The sequence below is a fragment of the Rhinolophus sinicus genome, linkage group LG14 (assembly GCF_036562045.2).
Source record: "Rhinolophus sinicus isolate RSC01 linkage group LG14, ASM3656204v1, whole genome shotgun sequence".
Taxonomy (NCBI): Eukaryota; Metazoa; Chordata; class Mammalia; order Chiroptera; family Rhinolophidae; genus Rhinolophus; species Rhinolophus sinicus.
In genome coordinates this window covers 41,825,986-41,850,776 of record NC_133763.1, presented here as the reverse complement: position 1 = coordinate 41,850,776, position 24,791 = coordinate 41,825,986, and the positions used below count along the sequence as shown (strand labels likewise).

The window sequence follows — 24,791 nt, the reverse complement described above, 5'->3', positions numbered from 1 at the left end:
GCTTACAGGGAGAAAGGGCAAGAGGTAAAGGAAGAAAAACCAGTATTTATTGAGTACCTGTTTGCCAAGTATGGCTAGGTGCTTCCACATATCTCTTAATCCTCACAACAACCCTGTGAGGTAGGTAATGTTATCCCCATTTTTACAGATGAGGAAATAGGCTCAGAAATTAAACATCTTTCCCAACTTCACACAGTGAGTAGGTGTATCTGTCTGACTCCAAATGCACCCCTTTACTACTATGCCACTGCGTTACCTGGGAAAACCTAACAACAAGGTTTTCATCTAGGATTGAGGGTTACCCCAACACGACCAGGATGCAGGAAAAAGTAACTGACAGGACGGTTACTGATTCTTCAGTGGATTAGGGAGGTCAAATTGTGTCCAGGAACAACTTGCACAGCTAAAGATTACACATCGAACTTTACCCAAGTGATCCTAGTGGCTAGAAAACTCTTAGGAGGTTGTCATGGCAGAAACTGTTGGGAAAGTTCTCAGCATAATGGAAACTTTTATTTCCTTTGTAATCTACTCATAATAAATGGCAAACGAACCAGCATATGTCAAATTCTGTAATAAATGCCAGTGAGATCACAGTGCCAGGAAATTTCAGCCTGAATTAGAGTTATCCTTGAATTTAAATTTTTCTTCTTTGATGTATGGGAAGGAAGGATTGGAGGGCAAAGTCAAAGGAAAAGGCAAAATAAATTAACAAAATGGCTGCCAGACAATGTTGAATGTCCTCCCCACACCCCTTCACCCACTTACAGGCACCTTTCCTGTTTCCACTGGACACACACTGCCACCTACTGGCAATGCTTAGGGCCTACTAGCAGATCAGTGATGTTTGGAAGAGTTTTCCCCTATCTAGGAATGAGATTCCTCCGTTATGAGTTTATCTTAAAAGGGAGGAGAGAGGAGAATATGTTTTGCAATCACAAAAGACTCTCCTCGTTGTATATGCTATCTAACGGATTTCCTCAATATAATAGGCGCCAGACTAGAGTAAGTCTAGTGGTAGGAAGACAGAAACCTGATAATTTTCCTAGATCTAAAGGGGGAAAGCTGTTTGCCTAGTTTAATTTAATAAGGTATTTTTTCAAGTAGAGTTTCATTTACAACCCCCACACTTTACGTAGTCTGCAGGGAGCCTCCGTGTAGGTATCTTGCTATAATGGACTGAACTCTCATAAGTTAGAACCACGGACATATTCTCCAGTACATTTCTCACACACATTCACCAGAGGTAAATGCGCTTCACCAGAGGTAAATGCTCTGTAAAAATGCAAGGTACCTGGTCAAATTAGACTGAACTCCTTGAAGGCAGTGACTCCACATCCCCTATGTGGGTCCCAGAAAATATTGGGTATTCAACTATTATACACTGAATTGAACCGAAGGAGTCAAATGTTGATAATCAGTATAACTTTTATAATAAAAAATATTTATTGGCTGTTTAAAGGGGAAACTAAACCACTCCCACCGGGCCGTATTCCCCTTCAATGCTCAGTGAGCCAGGAATTTGTTCAAATACAGACCACACCACCCTCTGGTACTCCCTCGACCCTTTAATGTTACCTGATTCAATTGAGGGAAGTGGATGAACAAGTAGTCCCCGATGGATGTCCTATCCAGTTTGCAATTATTCCCCTTTCCTTGAAAAATACCACCACCGATACCAACCAACACAGTTCCTACAGTCTCAGTCAGCGAACAGCTGAGCCCCACTCCTGTGCCCTCTCTCCAACCCAGGGCTGCAGATAGGAGAGAGGTTTAAGTCTTTGTCACTGAAGCTAATTTTGAGAGCGAAGAATGGGAGTAGGGAAGCATTTTATGGACCATGGAAACCCCACCCTACCCGTTCCCAACCTTAGTCTCTGTACCCGATTGTCCAGGGGGCTGGAGGTGGGTCACTGCCATGAGGATAGAGATCAGGGAGGCCAGTCCTAGAAAGAAAAAAAATATATTTACAGTATTATTGGTCAGGGTGATTGCCTGGCCTCTCTGTAGCCAAACACCTTCGCAGTTTAATGCTAGCCTCTACTTTCAACCATTCAACCCCCAGTCTTTCCACTTCTTTATCCTAAAAGACAAGAAGATGGAGCCACCCTGTCTTATTCTTGCCTCTGCTGAGCTCAAGCCCCAAGCTTATCTCGCATGTGCAGGAGAGAGACAGAGAAATAGAACAGAAGGGCTGTTCCTGGAGGGTGAGAGAGAGCTGCAATCAGCTCTCCTGTCTTCTGCTCTCTGTATTCTGATTGATACTTCCATTGCTTCTAGATAAACTCAGGAAAGGAATGTACCCTGCAGATCCTCTCACTTTAAGGAAACCTTAGGTCTAAAACTAGGCAAAGATCTATTAATTCAAATGGAAACATTTGGCTGTAATTTAGTTCTTTTTAAGGAATTTAGTTAGTTCTTAGCAAGGAGATGGAAAGACATGGGTCATTTCCTTACCTTGCTTGGGCGCAATTAGTGTCCTGGACAATTACACTGACAAATGAAATCTCCTAAAGTGTCCCCAGAATAACTCCAAACCTGGACTGCTGCCCTGGATCCTCCACCTCCTACCCTTAGTGAGTTTCCCTGCTTCCTGAGGCATGGAAATTGCACTCACCTTCGTGACCCTTTACTCTCATCACCAGGTTCCCTCCCCCAGTAGTCAAAGATCACAGCCATGTCCAAGGCATTTGCCACCTGTCCATCCTGTTGGCTCTGTTCCTGACCCAGGAAACACCAAGCAAAAGCTGTGTGCAGAGACCCCAGCCCCAGCCCCAGTGAGCCGGGCAAAGGTGATCCCACAAGGTGCTCCTTGCAGTCCTAGCCACCTCCCAGCCCCGTTTCCCTCCAAGTATCCAGCGGCCCATCATGATTCAGGCCGAGGGGAGGGGGCAGGACGGAGGTAGCTCTCTGACATGATAATGTCGCTGGTGAGTCGTTGCTCCAGGAACTCAGAGGTCTCCTCAGCTATCTGGCCTGGAATTCGAAAGTCAACCGCAGCTGGCTCCTGCTTGGGGCTGGGTAGGGGTCGGGAAACCCAGGACTCCGTGGGACAGCCAGTCCCTTGAAGGAACTGCAGGAAGTTTTCCTCAATGGACCCCTCCCGGCTAGGTAGCCTCAGCTCTTCCTCTGGAGCCTGCTTGAAGAAGCAGACAAACTGCTTGCTGAGCTCCCCCCGGATCTGCCGATTGAGACACCCGTAGAAGAAAGGGTTGGAAGTGAAGCAGAAGTAGCCAATCCAAGTCACCACATTCTCCACCTGCCCAGTCGAAATGGGCTGAGCACTTAGGGCAACGTAGAGGTGAAAAGAAAAGTAGGGCAGCCAACAGAGCAGGAACTGTCCCCCCACAGCCAGGAGGACCACTGCCGCCTTCCCTCCCCCAAACGTCCGGTGCGGGGTGGTCTGGTGGGCCCCCGAGCTGGTGACCATGGTGGAGCGGCTGCTGAGAGACTCAGAGCGTTGCCGGGGCGTCTCCATCCACGTGGGCAGCGGTCCGTGCTGCATGGCGGCCACGCGGGCCACTCGGAACATGCTGCAGTAGACCACGAGGATGAGGAGCAGGGGCACCAGGAAGTAGAGGACAGCGAAGGCCACCACAAAGAGCTGGCAGGAGGTGCTGCGGCTCCACTGCAGCGAGCAGCCCGGGGGGATGCTGGGAGCTCCTTCCTCCCTGGAGACCCTTCCCAGCACTGGCACCGCAGCCATGGCCACAGCCTTCACCCACACCCCCACCAGCACGGAGGCCACCAGCCCCAGCGTCATGCGCACCTCGTAGCGCATGGGGTGGACCACATAATAGTAGCGCTCCACGTTGATGGCCGACACCGAGAGAATGGCCAGGCTGACGAAGCACACACTCAGAAACAAGTAGAGGCGGCAGGTGACCTCCCCAAAGAGGTCATGGTCAAAGAGGGCGGAGCTGGAAAGCATGGCCAGCGGCATGAGGGTCAGTGCAGCCAGCAGGTCCACCAGGCAGAGGTGGAAGACGAAGACAAATTTTCGGAGAGCAGGTGTCTTGGCGATCACGGCCATCACAGCAGCATTGCCGGCCACAGCCGTCACGTCCAGCAGGAGCATAAAGAAGAGGGCCACAGATTCTGAAGCCACGTCCCGCAGCCCCACCTCCGGGACCCCACTGGCAGTAGAGGGACCTGGGGTTTGAGGGAGCCTCCCCAGAGTGGAAGAGTTCCCTGATGACGGGGGGATGGGTGAGGACTCCATGGGGCCGAAAGAGGACACCCAGGACACCTCCTGTCACAGGCCCATCCCCCATCCTAGTCCAGTGACCCTGGGATGGCAAGCCCAGGCCCAGGCTTCCCGATGCTGTGTGTGGGGATGTGGGGAGACGGTGCCTCCTGCTGGAGTCTGTCTCTCAGGCAACCTCTACTGCCAGCCTTCCAGGCTGGGCTGCTGGTACGGAGGGCCAGCCCAGTAACTCAGGGCTCAGGAGCTCATCTCTCTGAGAGGAGGTAATTCCAGGTCTGCGCTGGTGACTGAGAAGACGCAGAATGAGGGAGCCTTGGCTCCTTCTTTCCCACTTCCTTTCCTCTGTTGTCCATACCCTCCCCCCCTTTCAAGGACTGTTATCCAGAGATTCTATGTCCTCTGTTCCCCTTTCCCAGGGTCCTGCTGAGCTCTGGGACAGTGCCCCAGTTTTAAGGTTGCTTATGTAAATTTCCTGATTTCTTGTCTCCTCAGAATGGTCGGCGCTATTGGGGACAGCAGAAGGAGCACAAGATTTGGCTTCCAGTCCCAGGTCTGGGAATTACTAACTCAGTGACTCTTCTGAAGTTCAGTTTCCTCATAAAGGCATCTGTAAAATAAAGGGAATGATACCTACTTCACAATCGTGCTTAGAGGATACTGTGAGATTTAGAAATAATAATACTAATAACAAGCAGTGACATCCACGTGCCAGGCCCTGTTCTAAGCACTCTGTGTATACTAACTCATTTTAATCCTCATGCAACCCTGTTGGGTAGATACTATTCTTATCCCCAATTTGCAATTGATGACACTGAAGCATAGAGAGGTTAAGTAACCTACCGAAGGTCACCAAGCTAGTAAATGGCAAGGTCCAGGTACAGCCCCAGGCGGTCTGGCTCCAGGGCCAGTACTCTCCCAGCCCACCGTGCCATGCCTCACTTGTTGGTACCCTTCCACAGTGGCTGGAACATAATCGGCATTCAGTAAATAGTAGTTGAATTTACACCATCTCTAAAAATGTCTCTCCCTGCTCTGGGACTACCACTGAGAAGACATTCCCCTGAAAAGGGGAAGGATTGTGCTTTAGTCTGACAACACCACCCCTAAGACAAAGAGCTGACACTTTGGGAGTCTTGAGAAGGAGCAGTCAAAAGAACATGTCCCAGCTAGAAGGAAACTGGGAGTTCAGCTCATCCAGCCTCCACTGCTCCCAAAGCCAGAAGGGCATACGTCACTTGAAAGCTGGCCCTCTCCACCCACTCATTGACTTCTCAAGGCCATTGTGTCCCTGCAGGTGGGAGAGGAGGTGGCCCTAACCTCCCACTCCCCAAGGCCCCAGATCTCTGCTCATTGGAGCTGACCACCTGAGGACCCCTGGCCCAAAGCCCTCTTGTTCCGGGACTGTTACCATGTCACAGAACGGGGAGGGAGAAGCAGGCATCTGTGTAAGAGAGGGGTACACGTGAGAGTGGGTAGATGACTGCGACCGTGGAAGTGGGTGAGCATGAAGCAGAAAAGAAAACTGGAAGAAACTGGGAGATGAAGAAGCCTGGGGTTTCAGCATCTCTCATTTCTCCAGATCACATGGCAGATCAAATATGTTTTATATGATTCATTGTCCAGGCTGAGTTTGTATATAATTGGATTAAACGGCCCAACTTTCAATTTCAAAATTTTGAATTTTTTTAATTTCCATGTACTATTCCTGCAGTTCAGATTCCCTCAGTATAGTGTGCTAAGGTATGCAAATGAGAGACAAACTATGGAGATGCCAAGATGGGTTTTCTGTAGATGAGTCACAAGTTTTCTGGGTCCCATTTTCCTCATCTGTAAAATGGGAGGGTTGGACTGGACCACCTCCATGGTTCCTATATATGATAACATTTGATGGCTCTGTGAGTTCCTGGGCTACAGAGGGCCTGGCAGTTGCTCAATTAAAAAAACCCATCATTTCTCTGACTGCAGCAAGGAGGCCCATGTGGGGCAGATGGGTCCCCATCCTCCTCCATAGTTACAACCTACAATCACCCTTGGTTTTAGCATTGCCACCAACCTTGCACTTATTTAACTTCTGGCATGCCAGGCAGGCAATAGGTACTCAACACAATTTTATGAATTTAATCAAACTCAAATTGATCAGTTGAATGTCTGCTGCCAATACATACTCCAAGAACACTCAGTCAGTCAGCTGTGTGCCAGCCAGGAGCCGCTCTCCTGGAAAGAGTAACCTGGGCTCCCACACTCGAGGCAGCCCTAACTTTGGACAACCGCCTAGAAACGTGCCTTTCTCCCTAGGGATAACGGAAAGCTCATGTCACCGTTAAAATGGCCACATAGATTCAGGGGCTGCAGAAAAGACGAAGAGAGAGACCCAAAGTGAAGATATCAGCTTCTCATAAGACAGTCTACCAGAGAAAAATGCAGAAAGAAATACTAGGGAGGCATCCTGGCCCTTTGCTCCCCATGCCATGACTCCCTCATCCCTCCTACCTGAGAGCGGGGCCCAAGAGACGTGGCTCTGAGGCCCTGGGAGCTGAAAGAGCAAAGGCCCACCTGCATGGACCTGCATGGATATCAAGAGTCTGCCAGCAGGGCCTACCAGGGTCCCAGACTGAGGGAAGCAGACATGCTTTCCACATGGGGATGGCGGGAGTGCTGAGCAGCCATAATGGAGCCCTAAGCAAGAAAGCTTTGGATATTTCTCTTTTCCACAGCTCCCTTGGCCTTGCCGGTATATCCACACTGACTCCTAAATTCCAGGATTCTAACTGACCTCCTAACAGGTAGACCGATATACCTGCTCCCCGGCCCTCCCTCATTCCTGGGCTGGGGTGGAGGAGGAGAGGGCTGTGGTGTGAGTGTCATCGGGGAAGCCCGGGAGCCTCAGTCCCTTCTAGCTCAGATCATCATGCCTTCTCAGATGCTCCTCTCCTCCCATTGCTTCCTTCCAACTACACCTCCCCCACCCCCGCCCACCTTCACCTCCAGGACCTCTCAGTATCTGAAGGCTTTGCCACCCTAGGGACTGAGGTTTGGGCCTCTATCAGGGACCTGGTCAAGTTACAAATATCCTCGTTTCAAGGTACAAGCTGCATATCGATACCCAGCCAAAGGCCACAGAGGGTCAGTGGGCTTCATGCACCTGTTTCCCAGATACAGAGCTGCCACCCCAAGGACCCGAGCCTGGCCTTTCTTTAGACAAGAGCATGCCCTTCCTAAGCCAGGGGACGTTTCCAGGGGGCTGCGGCACCTCTCCCTGGCAGAGTTGCCCACACCCAGGACAGAGTTACCCATCGGCCTGGGTGCCAAAGGACCCATTCGTAGGACGTAGGGGACTCATCTTGATGACATGGAGCAAGACAGATGGAGAACCCTGTCTGTCTGCGGGATGTGGGTACCCCTGCTGGCAGGAGATCAACCCCATCTCTAAGCTTCAGAGATGCCCACACCCCAGTACTGCCTCCGGGATACCTGGGAGCCATCCTTGGCATAACTGCCCACCATAAGGTAGGATGGGCTGGTTCCCGGGACGCAGAGCGACCCTGCTGTAGGGAACCTCAGCACCCCGCACCAGGCCCCGGTCTTGCCCCCATTCCTGGCCTAGTCGGCAACTCCTACCTTTGCTGAGCAGCTCCCGGTTCCCATGTGATAGATCCTCTCAGCTGATGCTTCTCCAAGGCTGCTGAAGCCGGAGCCACTGCAGTGAGCGTGAGAGGCAGCCGGCAGAGCAGGAAGCTCCGAGAGCTTCTGGGTCCTAATGGCCTCCTACTTCCCACCCAGACCCTTGGAGCCACTTCAGGCACCCACGCCCTCAGGTGAGGCCCCCAGGATCAGCCCCTGCCCCTCCCACTGCCCTTAGGCTGCTTGAGTGGCATCTCAAAAGCCTAGTGGGGCCAGGTGATGGGAGGCAGGGGAGACCCTCCTGGTCAGCCAGATGTAGTGAAAAGAACACTCGCAGTCAGAACATCCAGGTTTAAGGCCTGGCTCTGGCACTTACTAGCTGTGTGACCTTGAGCAAGTCACTTCCCATTTCTGACCTTGGTTTCTTCTCTGTTCAAAGAGGATATAGGATAGATGATATCTGAGGTTCCTGACAGTCCTGAGATTGCATGGTTCTAGGTGACCTGGGCACCAAGGTGCTTTGTAGCAGGCCAGTCAGCGCAGACACAGAGCCCCGGGGGTAGGCCTGGCAGAGGCTAAGGCTCCAGAACTGGCCCAAAGTCTGGCTCCTTGGAAGCTGCTGAATGTGTATGGAGGACAAGCTTCAGAGTGACAGTCATGTTTGAAGAGGTGCTAAAGGCCTTGTCCTAACCCTGCACATGCCCCTCAGAAAGCACATTATTATTGTTTCCTTAGATTGTATGTTTCCTTGGTGTGGGCCTATGAGCACTGATGGAAATGGGGCTATCTATTAACACCAGCCCTGGGAGCCATTTGTGTTACCACCATAACCTGCTCCCTGAAGGCAGAGTGGGAGCCAGGTACTCAGGAAGCCTCCGATTGGTCTGTAGGACTGGGCAGAGCTGGGGAACATCAAGTATGAAGGGTCCAAAGCCATGCAGTGAGCCTTTGGTGGTGAGAGGAAGGGCCATGGCTTCCCACGAGCTATGAAGAAAACGATTAGTGCCCCCAGGTAGAGGACTGACACCCAAGGACAGGATCCTGACATGATAGAATGAAAGACATCCTAGAAGCCAAAGCACCCACGTTTCTGAGGCCCAGAGAGGTGAGGAGATTGTCCACAACCACACATGGCAGAGCCATGAGCCTAGACAAGGAAATCAGATATGATACCTACTCCTCTGCCCTGAGACGTGCCCATCCAGAAACTCTTTCTGTCTCTAAAAGGGAAGATAGGAAATTCTGGAATTGTTTACCAAACCCAACCCAAAGAGCCATAAAAGAACAATGAATTACCTACCGAGGGAACTCAAGAGGGGCTGCCCCAGGTCAACAGCAAAGAGGCTGCTGACTAGCCCAGACACAACTCAGGAATCTCTACTATCCCCAGTGACCCTTTCTTAAGCCCTTCTGAGTGCCAGGCACTTAACATACAGTCCCTTTAATTCTCATACCAGTTTTATGAGGCAGCCACTATTCACCTTAGTTTACAGATAAGGAAATGGGTGCCAGAGAGTACGTGACTTTCCCCAGATCACATAGTGGGTAAGTTCCGGAGCCAGTATTTGAACCCAGGTCTGTTCGAAGCCAAAGCATTTACTCCTTCCGCCAGGCCCCCATGGCCTCTCTGGAGGCCTGAAATGGGCCTCTGGGCGGAAGCTCCAAAGCGATTCCATGGAAGCAGCTAATGCCTTCCAGGAAACCGCTTACGACAAAACGAGTTATACCTGAGTACAGGGAAATCAAATTAAAATATTACATTAAACCTTGTAGACAGAAAAGTGATTTTTATCAAACTCTGTGCTGTCGTTTGGCAAGATCATCTTGGCGTCAATCAAATCCTCTGGGAGCAGGTAAAGCCCGCCCCTGATCAACACCTACTTCCTTCCCGCAGGGGCCCAGCCCAGACTGACATGGCCCCCTTCCAAGTGTTCAGAAGAACCAGAGCAGACTCAAGGTTATTAGAACAGGATTAGAGAAAGAACACTAGATTGGTCAGAAAACATTGGTTCTAATCAAGCTCTCCTTTGTTGATTAGTGGTAAGAATTGACCATCTGTGCCTTAGTTTTCCTATCTGTAAAATGGGCAAAATATTTCACTCCCCAGCTAATCTAACAGGGATAGGAAGACTGCCATATAAACAGCCTTAGGGGAGCTAATACAGTTACCCTGACTGGTCAAACAACTGTCATGGTGGCCAGCAGGCAAAGTCTCCAGGTACTGAGGCCCCTCCCAGAGAGCTGCTGGGAAAGGTGGTTGTAAGGAGGCAGTGGACCTAGAGCATCCTCTCAGTTACTGGAAGCTGTCTTGGCTCAGGAGTGGGGAGGGGGGAACTGCTTATCCTGGCCTGGAGGCAGCTGATGATGAGGATGATAATAACAAAAAGAACCACAATGATGATGATGGTGTGAGTTCTTGAGGACCCAGTCTGGGGAGGCACTTCTTATGCTCCATCTCATGAAATGATCTCAGTCAGGGTTTGGAATAGCTGTTGACATTACATCCCCTACCCACCCTGTCAATCCTTCCTTTTAGGGCCTAGCATAAGGGAGGAGATGGGAAAGACCAAGGTGGAGAAACTAGGGGTGGTTCCATGAACCACAGCAGAGATCCATGTCCCCCAGGCTGTATGTACACCCAGGACGGGGCTCCGGTTACGGGTCTGGGGCAGTGACACCCCTCCCCTCAGTATTGTGGTAGGACCCTTGGGGCTGAGACCTGATTTCTCCACCCCAGACTGGTTCCTTGGTGCAGCCCGGCCCACCCTTGCCTACCAGTACCTCTTGACAGGGCTATGTCTACCCCTCATCCACCCTTTCCTGTCCCCTCCAATAAGACCTTGAAGTAGACCAAGTTCATCTTTTATTCATCTATCTATTTATTCAATAAGTATCTGTCAAATGCTTTTCATATGTCCACAGCCCCCTCCCTGGAGCCTTTACCTGCTTAATGGCACCTACTGCCCCCCTTCTCTGCTCTCTCTGCCTCTGTCAGAACCTGCTCTCAAAAAAGAGGCTGATAAATCCATTCGCACCGAGAGCAGCTTAACGCGTTCTCTCTCCTAGGAACATTAACAGTTTAACAGGGAACAGAGGGGAGAAGCTGAATGTCGAGATTCCAGCACCGACCAGGGGTGTCCCTGAGATCCCACATCATAGACTGTCTGTTCCACCGCCCACTCCCCAACCTGGCCTCGCCCCCCAGGGCGCCAATATCACATCCTCCCTGCAGCCACGTCCATCCTCATGGACACCCAACCCTCCCCTCCCCCAGGAGAGTAGGCTCAGAGCTGGGACCTTCCCCCATAGACGCTCCCCGTATCCAGAGCCCCCTGTGTCTACTCCCCAGGACCCTGCCCCCCTGCCCACCATCTAGGAGCCAGGCTGAGAGACTGAGGAGGGAGGCAGAAGACAGCAGAGGTGAGAGCCTTTCCATTTCCTTTATTCCCCCACAGTCTGGCCTATACCCCCTGCCAGGAGCCAAGATCCAACGGTATATTCAGCCTGCAGCTGCCACTGGTCATGTGAGCCCATTGCTAGGTTACAGGGACCCAAAAATAAATCCTTCCCAACCAGATTAGAAACTGGGGGCCTCGGATGAACCGAGCTCAAAAGAGTGGCAGGAACACCCACAGTGCATGTGCAGGCCAGGCCTGCTATGAGACCAGGGAGCCTTCCCCACGCTGCCCACCCCCATCCATCACCTGGGGCTCAGTGCTGGACCCTCAGAAAAATTCCCAGAGAGTTCCTGGGTCTTTGAGAACTACACAATAAATACGTCTGCAGGCAGAGTGGCCCTTCCTCATTAGCAGTTGGGGACTGCTTGGCCAATACCCCTGTGTCTGACTTCACATCCAGCCTCCCCCTCCATCGGCCTGCCCTTCTGAATGCACCTGCAAAGCACCATTAACCATTTACCCTGTGGCCTATGGAGCAACCTGTACCAATTGTCCTCTTTCTGACTTAGGAAGCGAGATCTACCAGTAGGCACAGTATGGGTGCTTGCACATGAGTGGTTTCATAACACTCTTCTGAGTTAGTGTCAATAACTCCATTTACTGATGTGGAAACTGAGGCTCAGAGAGGTTAAGTGGCTTTCTCAGAGCCACACAGTTGGGATCCAAATCCCAGACCTATATTTACTGAGTCTGGGGTTGGGGCAAGGAAGTGGACAGGGAAGCACAGAAAGGAAGGGGGATCCCTGAAAACCCTTCCCTGGGACCTGATAACTGAGCACTTTACTTGCTCTGAAATGGGCAAGTGGTCTCGCCCTGCCACCACCTCCATATCCTCCAAGCCAGCCCACCTGCCTCCTTCTTCATGGCTTAGGACTGTCATCTTCTCTGGTCCAGCCAGGTCCTAGGAGGGGTCATTCCTGGTGCTCAGGCCTCTGTGTGTGTGAGAGGGGGCGGGGGGACGTGGGTCATGTACAAATCCCCACTGAGCTTTACCACTCTACTTCAGAACCTCTACATGGAGTAGAATAGCAGAGCTGAAAGGGTCCTAGGAGGTCAGGTACCTAGTTTACAGACGAATAGCCCCAAAGAGGGGAAATAATTCGCCTGAGGCTACGCGGCTAGAAGGCGAAGGAGATGTGAGCAGAATCCAAGCTTCAGGCTCCTACCCCTTTTTTTGCCTGTCACTAAGAATGCAGACAGTTGGGGTCCATCATACCTGGCGCTGGAGCCGATCTGTAGTTCCCCCAACATCGGGGGGCCTTCCTCAACCCACCACATCTCCAAGGCCCTCTCAGCCGCTGCTTCTCTTCAGCGAAGTACTTCTCCTCACTGGCAAGGCTCTGAGGAGGCCCAGACTCCCTACTCACCTCACTGTACAGGTCCTTGCCTCCCCATTCTGAGAACACTCCTCCAGTTTCCTGAAGCCTTGGAGCACCCCACTCCCACCTCCTTCAGCTCCCAGCAGCCCGGACTGAAGGCTTTATTTCACTTAATTCCAGGTATGTTTATTGAGCACCTGCTATATGCAAAGCTCTGGAAAGGGGGGCAAGAGAAAGGGATACACAAATGAAACACATACAGACCTTGCCCTTTGGGTGCTTATAATCTAGATGAAGCAGGTTATAACTTCAAAGGGGAGTCAAAGTGCTGTGGAGAGGCAAAGGATAAAGTGAACACACTCCCTCAGGAAATCTGGGACGGCTTCATGAAGAAATTGGCATGGGTCTTAAAACGGGTAGGATTTTAACTGGGAGTAATTGAAGGAGGAGAGAAGGCGAGTAGTCCAGGTGGAAGATGCAGGCCTAGCAAGAACATGGGGACAGGAAAGTTTACAGAACATCAGGACGCAGCGAGTTGTCCAGTTTGACTGAAAAATAATCTGCCTGTGAGAATAGAGAGGTAGGTTGGCTGGAATGTGGACGGCCTGGTAAGCCAGACGGAAGAATCAGCACAGTAAAATGTTTTCAGCAAGGAAACATAGGGCCACAGAGCTGCCCACCTCCTGTCTTTCAGTGAGTCATTCAGTATGTGTCTACTGAACTCACAAGTTCCAGAGCAAGGCGGTGAACTCAAGGCTGGGACTTCAGGCCCAGAGGGAGGAGAAAAAAAAGCATATGGGTTATCAAGGCGTCAGTGTCTGTGACTACACCACAGGGTGAACTCAGAGGAAAGGGGGGTCAGAGAAGAAGGGAGGCAGAGATCAAATGATACTCATATTTCCCAGGTGGGCTCCCAGAGCAACTGCCCACGTCCCCGGAAGTGACCTGCACGTCCATTCTGTGGGGAGGAGACCAAGGGTGGAGTGGTAATTCGAGTACCTGCAAATTCTCCCCTCTAGATTCATGGCATCACAAGAAGCTGCCCAGCCTGACGTGCAGGGACAGGGCACCCTGGACCGTCCAGCTGCTCATTCCAGCACTAGCCGCCCAGCTTAGGCCGGATCCGCAGCTCTAGCCTACGAACTGAGAGCTGGGCTGGGTTTCTCAACTTGGGAACTCTCAGCAGTGCCTGGTCTCTGACTCTGGGGGGCGCCCCTGCTCTACGTCTCTGGGCAGTCCCCCCTAAATGACCGGTCCTCAGCCCCTTGCGCCCCACTGAGCCTTGGGGCAGCCTGACCCTTCCTTCTCCAGACTGGGCACCGCTGCTGCGTACAGGGATATGGGCTCTGTGACCTCTTTCCCAAACATTTTCCTTTCCTCCAAAGTGCTCACCCTGCATTCTTGACCCTCCAAAAAACAGGACCCCCGCCCCCTTCAACTCTCATGTCCCTATGTCCAAGGAAGCACCCGACTCTCAGACCTAGGACTCCTTAGGGACGTCTTGTGAGTAGCCCTGCAGAGGGTGGGAGTAGTCAGCCCTCGTTCACCTACCTGAGGACACTATCAGAGAACGGTGAGTAAAGCTCGGCCTCTTGGATGGTCTAGTCTGGAAGGGTAGCCCTGGAGGTCTAAATCAGCCCTGCACTGGGGCAGGGGTCCTTGGATGGTGAGGACCTGGATGAGGAAAGAGGAACCAACGGCTCGGTTTCAGGGCCCTAGGCCGCTCTGTCCGCCAGCAGCCACAAGAGGGCAGTGTTGGCCACAGAGCTATAGAGAGTCAACCGCAATCTGAGGGTGTGGGGGAAAGAGGCTTCTCCGTTCCAAACCCACCGGCTTTGTCCCTCCTGGGGTACTTGCTATCCTGTGGGCCCCGATTTTCACCTTTTGACCTCCTACAATTTCGACTGGGAGGGCCAGGCAAGAGGGCCAAGGCTCCCAAGAGAAATATCCCTCCTACTCCTACTAGGAGGTGGTTAGGAAGAGATGGACAGGCTGGGATCCTGGAAGGAGCAGTGGGCTCAGAGTCCAGAGGTGGCATCCATATAAGTGAGCAGTACACTGGGGGCTACTCTTCTAGCTTCTCGGAGCCTCAGCGTCAAATGAGGGGTTGGACTACGCCTGTGGACGCTCTGTAAGATCCTCTGCAGCTCTAGATTTGGAGTCTGAGACAGCAGCTGCTGTCCTTGAGTGGCTTCTCTCTCTAGGGCCCTGACGGTATGAAAGAGTCAGGCCCTGGGGCAGGGGGTGGGTGCAGGAAATAGCAGTGGGTGCCTCTGCTCTCCACAAACCAGGTCATTCTTCTGGGAATCACAGTCAGAAGGAAATTCAGTCCTGGGACTGGGAAGTGGCCCAGGGGCCGATGACCAAGGTCCACTGGGCCCCAGAAAGACCTTTCTAAGGGGCTCCATCTGATTGGTTTGTGTGCAACTGTGTGAATGGTATGATGCTGGAGGTTGGCTGAAGACTGTCCCTTCCTGGCCCAAGCAACCCCAAAAACCATAGGGCCAGACTGGGCTACCCTAAAGTGGAGGCTGCAGAAAGCTTAGACCCCTTCCTCCTGCCTGTGTATCCTAGAGCCCCCAACAGTCACCTTCTCTCCTCCCCACAAGGCTCTGAGTCCTGCTTCCAGCTCCCTGCCTATGCCCGCACCCCCAGAAAGCAGAGCCCACAGCCTTGACTCTAGGGGAGGGCTCCTGCCTGGCCTTTCCCGTCTCTGGACTCCCCATCTCCCCACCCCCACCTTCCCTCTAGACCAGCTCTGTTCCCTGTGTTTCTTTGACCCCAACATTCTCTCCTGACTCCTGTAATTTCACACCCAGCCCCTGGACACAGTCTGCCCAGCACCTCAGCTTCCCCATGGGACTTCTGATCTGACACTTGGGGCCTGACCCCACCCAGCATAGGGTGTCTCCTACTCCTTGCATCCCATCTCCTCTTTCTTCCCTGATGGCTCCATTTCTCACTTTTTCTGTCTCTTATTTTCTCACTTTTTCTGTCTCGTATTTGGCTTCCCTCTTTTGATCTCTCTCATCTGCTCTCCGTATCCTGTTCTCAGAGCTCTCCAAGTCTCGGCCTCTTTGCCATGGGCCTCTGCTCCCCCACCTCTATGTCTCTTTGCCTCAGTGTACACCTTTCCCTTTCCATCTCTCTCTCCACCCTCACTTCCTCCTCCGCATTGAGAACATTGAGAATCTGATCCATCCCTCCCTGGACTGAAGGTATAAATAGCAGAGGGAGGCTGGGTTAGGAGCCAAACTTGCTACCAGCCTCTTCCTTGCAGCCCCAGGCTGGGGAAAGTCCTGCGCATGGTCTCAGGGGCAGGGAGTTGGAAGGTTAGGATTGAAGGCCACTATACAGAGTGACAGACCAGGCAGAGAGAGGGATGTGACAGTGAGCTGGGAGTCCGAAGCTTCACATGCAGGCCGAGTTCTCCCCACCAGCTGGTCCACGCCCACCTAACGTGGTGTCCCTGCTTCTGTTGCTAGAGAAGGGGCTCTGGGTCAGAAGACTCCCCAGGGCCACTCTATGGCCCTGCCCCCTCCTCCAGGGTGCAGATGCGTGGGCCCAGGTGGCTGCCAGCAGACAGCAGCTGGGGACTGGAGTGGCTGTGGTGCCCTCAGGAAACAGGCCGCACTCTCACCCCAGCCAGCTCCCTGGCCTAATTAGAGACCGGAACGGGCATTGATCGTCCCTGAGCTCATTATGTCACAGCTGGGGAACAGCTGGCCAGTTTTTTCCAGGCCATTAGCTGTGCCATGAAGTGGAGAGAGGGAGGGGGCGCACGCACAGGATCAATACCCTGTCTGTCTGCAGGGGAAGTGGCCTGGTGGCTGCCTCCTTTGGCACTCTGCGCTGTGCTTCTCTCTGGGGCTGCCCTATGCTGAGCTCCTTCCAGCCTGGAGTCTGGACAGCCAGACTCTGACTCGTGGCTTCTGGCTGGCCCTGACCTGGCCCATGCAGACCCTCTGAGTCTTCTCTCTCAGGGGATTAGAAAGGCAGGAAAGAGGTTCAGGTTACCCACTCTGGTCTCAGAGGAGACCTTAAAAGTCCAGCTCCCCCCCACCCCCGCAGCAAGATGACACATAAGACAGCTGTTTCTGCTGGCCCCAGGCCCACCTCTCTGTGCCCCTGTGCTTAGCCGGGTTTGGTTTCCTGTGGGTGGGGAGATGGTAGGGGAGATGGTTTTCCTCCTGCCTTGGGGAATGGCAAGTGGTGGAAGGAGGGAGGGAAGAGTTGCTAGTTCTCAGTCTCTCTCCCTCTCCCAGGTAGCGTGTCAGCGGGGAGGCACCCAAGGCAGGAGGAAAACTGTCCACTATGCCCGACCCCAAGAGGGGAGCTGAGCATTATTTAATGAAGTGGCTTTTTACTTTGGGAGTTATAAAGTGTCAAGGCTGGAGGAGACCTCCAAAGTATCCTGAGCCGCGCCCCTTGTTTGACAGAGGGAGAAAGCAAGCTTGGATATGCCTGGCTGACTGCTGTCAACTGCTTCGTTTTAGTTCACTCTGTTCATCTCCGGTTCCATATTGAGAGATAATATAGCCCCAGGGTCTCTCAGGCATATGTTCTCGGGCTGCTGGTGCAGACTTCACTCACCAGTAGAGTTGTGGGGTCTGCTGGGCTCCCCCTCCCTCCTGCCACCACTTCCCACCCCCCAGCACCACCATGGAAAACACCACCAACTGCTGGAAGCCCTGTTGGGTTCAGCTGCTGGGTTCCCGGGCAGTTGCCCCACCCTGCAGAACAGAGACCAGGCTGTGCACAGTGCCCTCTGCTCCCCAAACACCCCACCATAGCCCCCGCTTCCAGAATCAGCAGTGAACAGAGCACAGGAGTCCAAAGGCCTGAATCTCAGACTTGAGTTCTTTTCAGACCCAGCTCCAGCCCTAAAGAGCTGGCCGAAGGATATAACCGGAAGTACATAAAGGCCAGAAGGGCCCTTAGCATTGATTCCTGATGTTATAGATGAGGAAACTGTGTCCCAGGGAGTAGAAGGGATTTGCTCAAGGACACCCAGCTGGCTGGAGGCATAGTTGACAGCAGGTCTGCCAACTCCCAGGTGACCACTGTTGGTTCTGTTGCACCACAGAGCCTTGGCTCCGAGGTCCAAAAGCCACTGATTAAAATCTAGTGGATCACCCTTGACCCTTGCAGCATGTCCTGATAAACCGATCCCTCTTTCTCAGGACTCTTGGAACAGACAGAGGAACCTGGGGCCAATCAGAATGCACGCTGGTCACCCCACTGCTACCAGAAGTAGCCCTTCTCCTGTGTGCCTCTGTCAGGTCAGGAGCAGCTGCTTTCCAAGTGATCGAGCCGACTGGCTGTGCTCTGTTGTCTGATGGTGATCTGTCTGTCTGTCTCTCTGGATCCCAGAGGAGCGTAGGGCAAAGGAAACCTAGTAATAACCCGGCACTGCTGCGGCTTCCTCCCTGCTGATTCACAGAGATGAAGTGAATTAGAAGGAATTAAGTATTGCTCCTTAGGCTAGTGTTGCGATGACACAGCCACGGGCCTGAGAATCAAAGAAGCACATAAATGAATTCTGGAGCCAGCTTGCCAAGGCCACTGGCAGGATAGTCTTATCCTCATTTTCTTCTCTCTTGGCTCCAGAACAGCCTTAAGCAGCAGGAGCTAAGAAGCCAAACCCGTGTGGTTCTAGATGGAATGTGGGGAGTGGGGGTGACCAGACAGCCTGGAGAGGGAACCCTAGCATAGGGCACTTCTGGGCAGGGATCCTTGTGGCAGAAGAGCGCTGAGAAGCCAAGGGCACAGGAAGCAGCACCCCATCGGGCAAGAAAGGGAGTGAGAGAGGTGCCAATGACATCAGTGTCCGTGGTGAAGGGGGTCATTGTTCAAGTCCTGGCTTGATATCTCATTGACGCCATTTCTTAGCCCTGTCCACTGGGAGAGTCCTGATCTCTCTGAGTGATAGGCTGTTGTGACCTGTGAAAAGATGCTGAGAGCAGTGTTTGCCTCACAGGTCGCTGTAGCTTTAAGGCTCACAGGAGGGAATGTTGGAGAGGTGAGTGGCTTTGACAAGTGTATAAAACAGGAATGATGGTTTTTATTACCGCACGCTGCTATCTACCAGCTCACCTGTGGTACGTGGCATTAGGACCCTGATTCCTAAGTTGCCAGAGAATGGTTTGTATCATCACACTGTGTGCACAAAAGCAAAGGCGTTTCCTTCTAGGAGGGGACTACCCAGGCCACGCTAGCCAATGTTTATGAATTTATCACAGCATTCATCCGTCCTCACAGGGTCTCTGCTCACAGAGAAGGCGCCTAGAATTGAGGCTCCCAGGACGCATGTGCGTACACACACACACACACACACACACACACACACACACACACACAGAGACAAATGCACCAGGACAATCCTGGTGGCCTTGCCATCAACCCTCCCCCTTCCCAGGTGCTGGGGCTCCTCAGTTCTCAGTCCTTAAAGGGAGTCATCTCTCTGAGAATAACAAGCTTGTGTTGGTAACTGGATAAAGCACTGAAAGGGAGGTCAGGGCTGAAGGGACAGTTTTACATTCATTAGTTACCGTTTTCTGGAAGAAAGAAGATGCTACTAATGATTTAGACTCAGTATCTGGTTGTGTGACTTACAAAGGACTGTCACATACACTATTATTTAAGCCGCATGGCACTCTTATGAGACACATACTAACGTAGGAGGCTCAGAGAGGGGAAGTGCCTTTTTCCAGGTCACCCAGCTGGTAGGTGACAAGCTCAGGACCCAATCTAGGTCATTTATCCCAAACCCTGTTTGCTTTCTATGACACTTTACTGCTTCTCACCTCTTACCTCCCAACTCTCACCAATCGTCTCTCCTGCTTGAGTCCAAAGGCACAGACGTTCTGTATGCTATACATTCTAGGAGCTTTTAAAATGTTTTATTTTGAAATAATTTCAGATTTACTGAAAAATTGCAAGAAACGTACGAAGCACTCCTGTATACCTTTTAATCAGTTCCTCAAGGTGTTTCACATTTTGAATTTTACCCCACTTGCCTCATTGTGCATATGTCCCCTCCCTCCCTCACTTCCCCCTCATATATACCTACATATGTCATTTCTGATCCATTTAGGAGTGATGCCCCATTAGCCCTTAACACTTCAGTGTGTATTTCCTAAAAGCAAGGAAACATAACCACAGTACAACATCAGAGTCAGGAAACCAACACTGATACAAACCCACCATTTAATCCCGGGACCCTATTCAAATTTTACTGATTGTCCTAATAACATTGTTTATACGCCTGGGACCAAATCCAGGTTCCATTCAGTTGTCTTTTTAGTCTCCTTCAATCTGGAATAGTTCCTCAGTCTTTCCTTGTCTTTTGTGGTCTTGATATTTTTGAGGATAACAGTCCTGTTACTTTGTAGAATGTCCCTCAACTTGGGTCTGGCTGATGTTTCCTGCTGAGTGGATTCAGGTTGTGTGTTCTGTCAGGAATGGCACAGAAGTGACATTGTGTTCTCGGTTCCTCTCCACAAGGGGCACACAATGATTTGTCCTGCTTCAGGGAAGTTAATTTTTATCACTTGGTTAAGATGATATCAACCAAGTTTCTCCACTGTAAAGTCAATGAATAAGTATCGTGCACTAAATTTAAAAAGCATTTTGGGGAAGAGGCTTTGAAATTGTGTAAATATGTTCCTCATCAAACGTTCACCCACAAGTTTTTGCACCCATCAATGATTCTGGCCTACATCATTTATTACTATTATGGTTGCCAAATGGTAATTTTCTAATTTCATCTTTTTTTCCCTGTATTCCTCAATTGGCATTCTAACATAAGGTAGTGCCTTCCCGTCTCCCTATTTATTTATTTACGTCTGTGTTAACTCATTTATTTCTATTTTATTTAATGGGGTATAATACTAAATACTAATACTAAAATTTATTTCGATGTTTAATTTGTCCCAGACTTGGCCTGTGGGGAGGGAGGCCCTTCAAGCAGGATTATGTGTCCTTTTGACATGTTTCTATTATTCTCTGAGCACTTCTTTACTTTCTAGGACAACAAGATGCTCTAGGCTCATCCAGTAATTTCATTGCAGATCAGTCTGGTTCTTTTTAGTGGAACATGGTATTTAGGAGCTGAGACCTGGGTGATTGGTGTGCTCACTGCTGGTGGGGTATCATCGCTTCTAACAGAGCTAGAAATATATATGTACACATACAGACACACACACACATCGACATCTATTTACCTATGTTAAAAACATGAGTTGAAACTAATTATCCCAATTTTCATCTAATACCACAGGGCTTCTTTCCTTTCTATAAATGTAACTCCTTTCATTAACCATGAGAAATACGATTCCCCTTATCCTCAATATACTTTCTATTTTCTCAATTCCTCTACTTGCAATCAATCTCCAAACCACACACACCATCTTCTCTGTCCCAGACTCACCAAACATGCTGGTTAGACCGGCCCGATTTTGGCCCCAGGACTGCTGACCACATCAGCCGTGCTGGCTGAATCCTCCAACCGAATCAAAGGGAAAGGGGAGAGGAAGGGCACAGTCTGTATGAGGTTTGATCAAACAATATGGTGAATATTTAAATAAAAAGAAATGTATTACATTAAAAGACATGTTGCCATTAATCCCCCTCAAAATACTCCCCCTCACTTCAAACACACTTATCCCATTGTCTTGCCACTTTCTGAAGCAGTTCTGGAAGTCCTCTTTCGTGTCTTTAATTGCGCTGTCGAGGCTGCCTTGATGTTCTGAATCATTTTGACTTGGGGAAGAGCCAGAAGTCGCACGGTACCAAAACTAGGGAATAAGTTGGATGAGGACACACAGTAATGTTTTTATTTGACAGAAATTGCCCGTTTACCAGAAGTGTTTTGTGACATAGAACGTTGTCACAATGGATGATTTATGGCACACTTTAAAACACACCTTCTCTCAACCGTAGCTCACACGCAACTGACTGCACCAAACAAGCTGAAACTTGTCACACATTGTTACTAAGGTTCAATGTGCAGCTTCCCATATTGAAGATCCCTGTCTTTCCGTTGGATGGCACTCGGCAGCAGCATTCACTGTATTTTCTGATCACAATGGAAAGGCTCCGTGTCACACATCGCTTCTGGTATGGCAATTTCTGTCAAATAAAAACATTACGGTGTGTCCTCATCCACCTTCTTCACCAGCTCTGGCACCATGCGACTTCTGGTTCTTCCCCAAAGTCAAAATGACCACGAAAGGTAAACGTTTTGAATCAATTTAGGGCATGGAGGCAGCCACGACAGCACAACTAACGATATTCATGAAAGAGGACTTCCAGAACTGCTTTAGAAGGTGGCAAGAACGATGGGATAAGTGTGTTTGAAACGGGGGGGGGGGTAATTTGAGGGAGATTAATGGCAATGTGTCTTTTACTGTAATAATTTTTTAATTTAAACATTCACTGTATTTTTTATCACATCTTATCTTTTAAAATGATTGAATTTATTAAAGAACTCATCTTTATCACATATTGAAATCACAGTCATTCAGACACTTGTCACATAACCCATGACATCTGTCCTAATAACAGCACTTCTAATTGTTTCCAATAGAGTAAGAGCCAGTGTTTTTGAAGCTATTTCTAAATTAATCTGAAAAGCAGATTATGCTATGTGTATATTCTTCATTCTGCATTTTTAAGGCTCTTTCTTAATCTGTTTTCTTATTCTATATTAATGCTAACTTTGTGAAGATGATAAAGCAGAGGCCCTTTGCCCTACTGATACATTCAGAAACAAAATTTCTAAGAAGGTATGTCAGAGACTGATTGGTTGTTTACCAAACCATTTCCTTTCACCTCCTAGATGCATAGCTTGACTATATTTCCCAGCCTCCCCTACAGCCACATGTGGTCATATGACTGAGCTCTGAGCAGTGGATTGTGGGCACAGTGATGAATGCCACTTCCAGACCTGACCCATGAAACCTGCCACACAATTCTGCATGTTCCCTGTCTCTTCCCCCATCTGCTGACTGAATACAGAGGATCCAGTAGAAGATTCCAAAGCCTGTGGCAGTTTGCAGAGCCACAAAATGGACAGTGCTGGGTCCCTGAACCACCTGTGGAAGGCCATCAACCAAACACCTGCATTGGACTGCCATGTGAGTGAGATGTCACCTTCTGTTGTGATAAGCCACTGAGTCTTGGGGGTTATTAGTCACGTCATTTAGCTCACCCTAACTAATACAGAAAGGAAATGAATTGTCCAAGTTTACCCTTTAGAAGTGATAAAGCATAATGGTGAACGGGACCTTCTGACCCCTACCTGAGGGCTCTTCTCATCAAATCAGCCCGGGTCACAGGCACTTGGTACCTCCAGAGGCTGTAAGCCTATCTTTCACTATTCTAAACATGACAGTTTCCTCCTTAGCCCAAGTACATCGCAGCCCCACCTTTTCTCCCTTCCCTTTCCCCAAGGAGACCGTGGCCTGGGTTTGCTCTTTCATGGGTTCATCTTCATCCGATGAAAATATCTAGTTTATCTAACACCTGACCTCTGCCATAGGAAGACGTACCCACCCTGCAGAGGTGAGTTTCTTCAGTAAAAGGAGACAGCCCTCCAATTTCCCACCAATAGATTCTGTGGTTGGTGTGGAAATGGTGACAGGGCCTGTAGCCTGGGAACAGGCCAAATGCCTGGGAGTGAGGATGGGGGCAAGTTGATTTCTTCCTCTGAACACAGTAGGTCCGCAGCAGTTACTAGTCACCTCCACACCCTGGCTTTTCGTAGGCTGATAACTACTGGTTCTAAGTTAGCACAGCCCAGGCTGCTAGAAACTTAAAATCTTTGTGAAGAAGCTGTTCTTTCCCTTCTTCCTCCAGGCAAGACAAGTTTTTAAGACTGAGAGAGAAGTCATAAAAAGGAAGAGGGGAATGCAATTATATGGGGAAAAGGAAAACTCAGCCTAGAGATGTGGACCCAAGAGGCAATGGGGAGCTTTTCTACTATCACAGGCTAAATTTCAGAGTTAGAGTCATAAAGTCATATTTCTAGAGGTAGGCAAAGCCCAAGGTTTCCCTAACCTTCATTGCATAGAAATGCCTCCCCATTTCATAGGACCAGCGTGACTAAGGAGTGTGGCACTAGAACCCAGCCCTCTTGGGTCCTGTACTGGTGCTCTTTGCACTTTTCTCCTCTGCTTGCAGGTCTGACAGCAACCACTCAGTTCAAGCAGTTGGAGTAACAGATGTAATTAGGATACTAAGTGCTAGAGAGCGTGGTCCCTAAGGACCCATCTCTTCACGACCTTGGGCAACCCCTAAACCTCCCTGAAGGCCTTCCTGTGCTCCTACAAGAAGCCGGCTCCCAACACCCATTATGGTCTGACACAAACAGTCTCTCAATTCCAAGGTGACGCTGGAGTGGGAACACCTCCACTTAGAACGCCAGAGCATCTGCGAAGGGAAAGCGTCTCCAGACTGGAAAGGCATGGAAATTTCCCTGAACCCAGAAGCATGCTTGGAATAGTATCAACGGCGGCATCACCACTCCAGCCCGGCCTTGTTAGTGAGCAAACCTCAATCAGGAGATAATTAGCTTGCTGTTATTTATTCCCTGCACTAATCAGCGGCCCACGGTGCAGAGGGCTCCCACCCCCAGAGCGGTGAGCGTTGTTGGGGACCTTTAGTTACCAGCCAGGAAACAAGTAGCAGACGACAAAGGGCTGGGAGAGGGAAAGAGGGAGGAGGAGACCCGACCCTAGGACCCAGATAGGCAGGCTTTTGCACAGCGCACAGGTCCCCCAGGAGAGGCAGCGGGATCATTGGGAGCCCCAGGCAGTGCTACGCTCCTCTGTGTTTTGTTCTTGGGGTTGGATTCTGGTCGATAAAGGGCGGCTGGCGTTCAGCTCCCTGTTCTGCCTCACTGCAGTCAAATTGCCTTTTTCCAAGGCGACTTTCAAAAAAAGATGACATTTATCAAAACCTGCTGAGTGGTGACCTTGCTGGGAGGGAGAGAGGACGGGTGTACTGTCTGTGGAAGCAGGCAAAGAAAATGAGGAAAACCTGGAGGGAAGAAATGCTTTCATACCTCAAAGTTGTTGGAACAATCCTGGGGAGATGGCTCTCAGTTTGAGGACGCGCTGACTGCACCCCCTCCTGCCCCCTTCCTCATCCTCACCAGCACATTCTCACGGGCAGTCCCTCCCT

The 24,791-nt window shown here is 50.6% G+C and overlaps 1 protein-coding gene across 1 annotated transcript; it reads right to left on the bottom strand.

Annotated features, from left to right (window-relative positions):
• Window positions 1–25: 25 nt before the first annotated feature.
• GPR61 (G protein-coupled receptor 61) lies at window positions 26–7,936 on the bottom strand. The gene is made up of 3 exons (XM_019730496.2): window positions 7,826–7,936; window positions 2,618–4,814; window positions 26–1,946 (listed from the first exon to the last, which is right to left on the bottom strand). Exon 2 carries the CDS (start codon window positions 4,220–4,222, stop codon window positions 2,867–2,869), a length of 1,356 nt encoding a protein of 451 aa, XP_019586055.2. The 5' UTR covers window positions 4,223–4,814; window positions 7,826–7,936; the 3' UTR covers window positions 26–1,946; window positions 2,618–2,866.
• Between the last annotated feature and the right edge of the window lie 16,855 nt (window positions 7,937–24,791).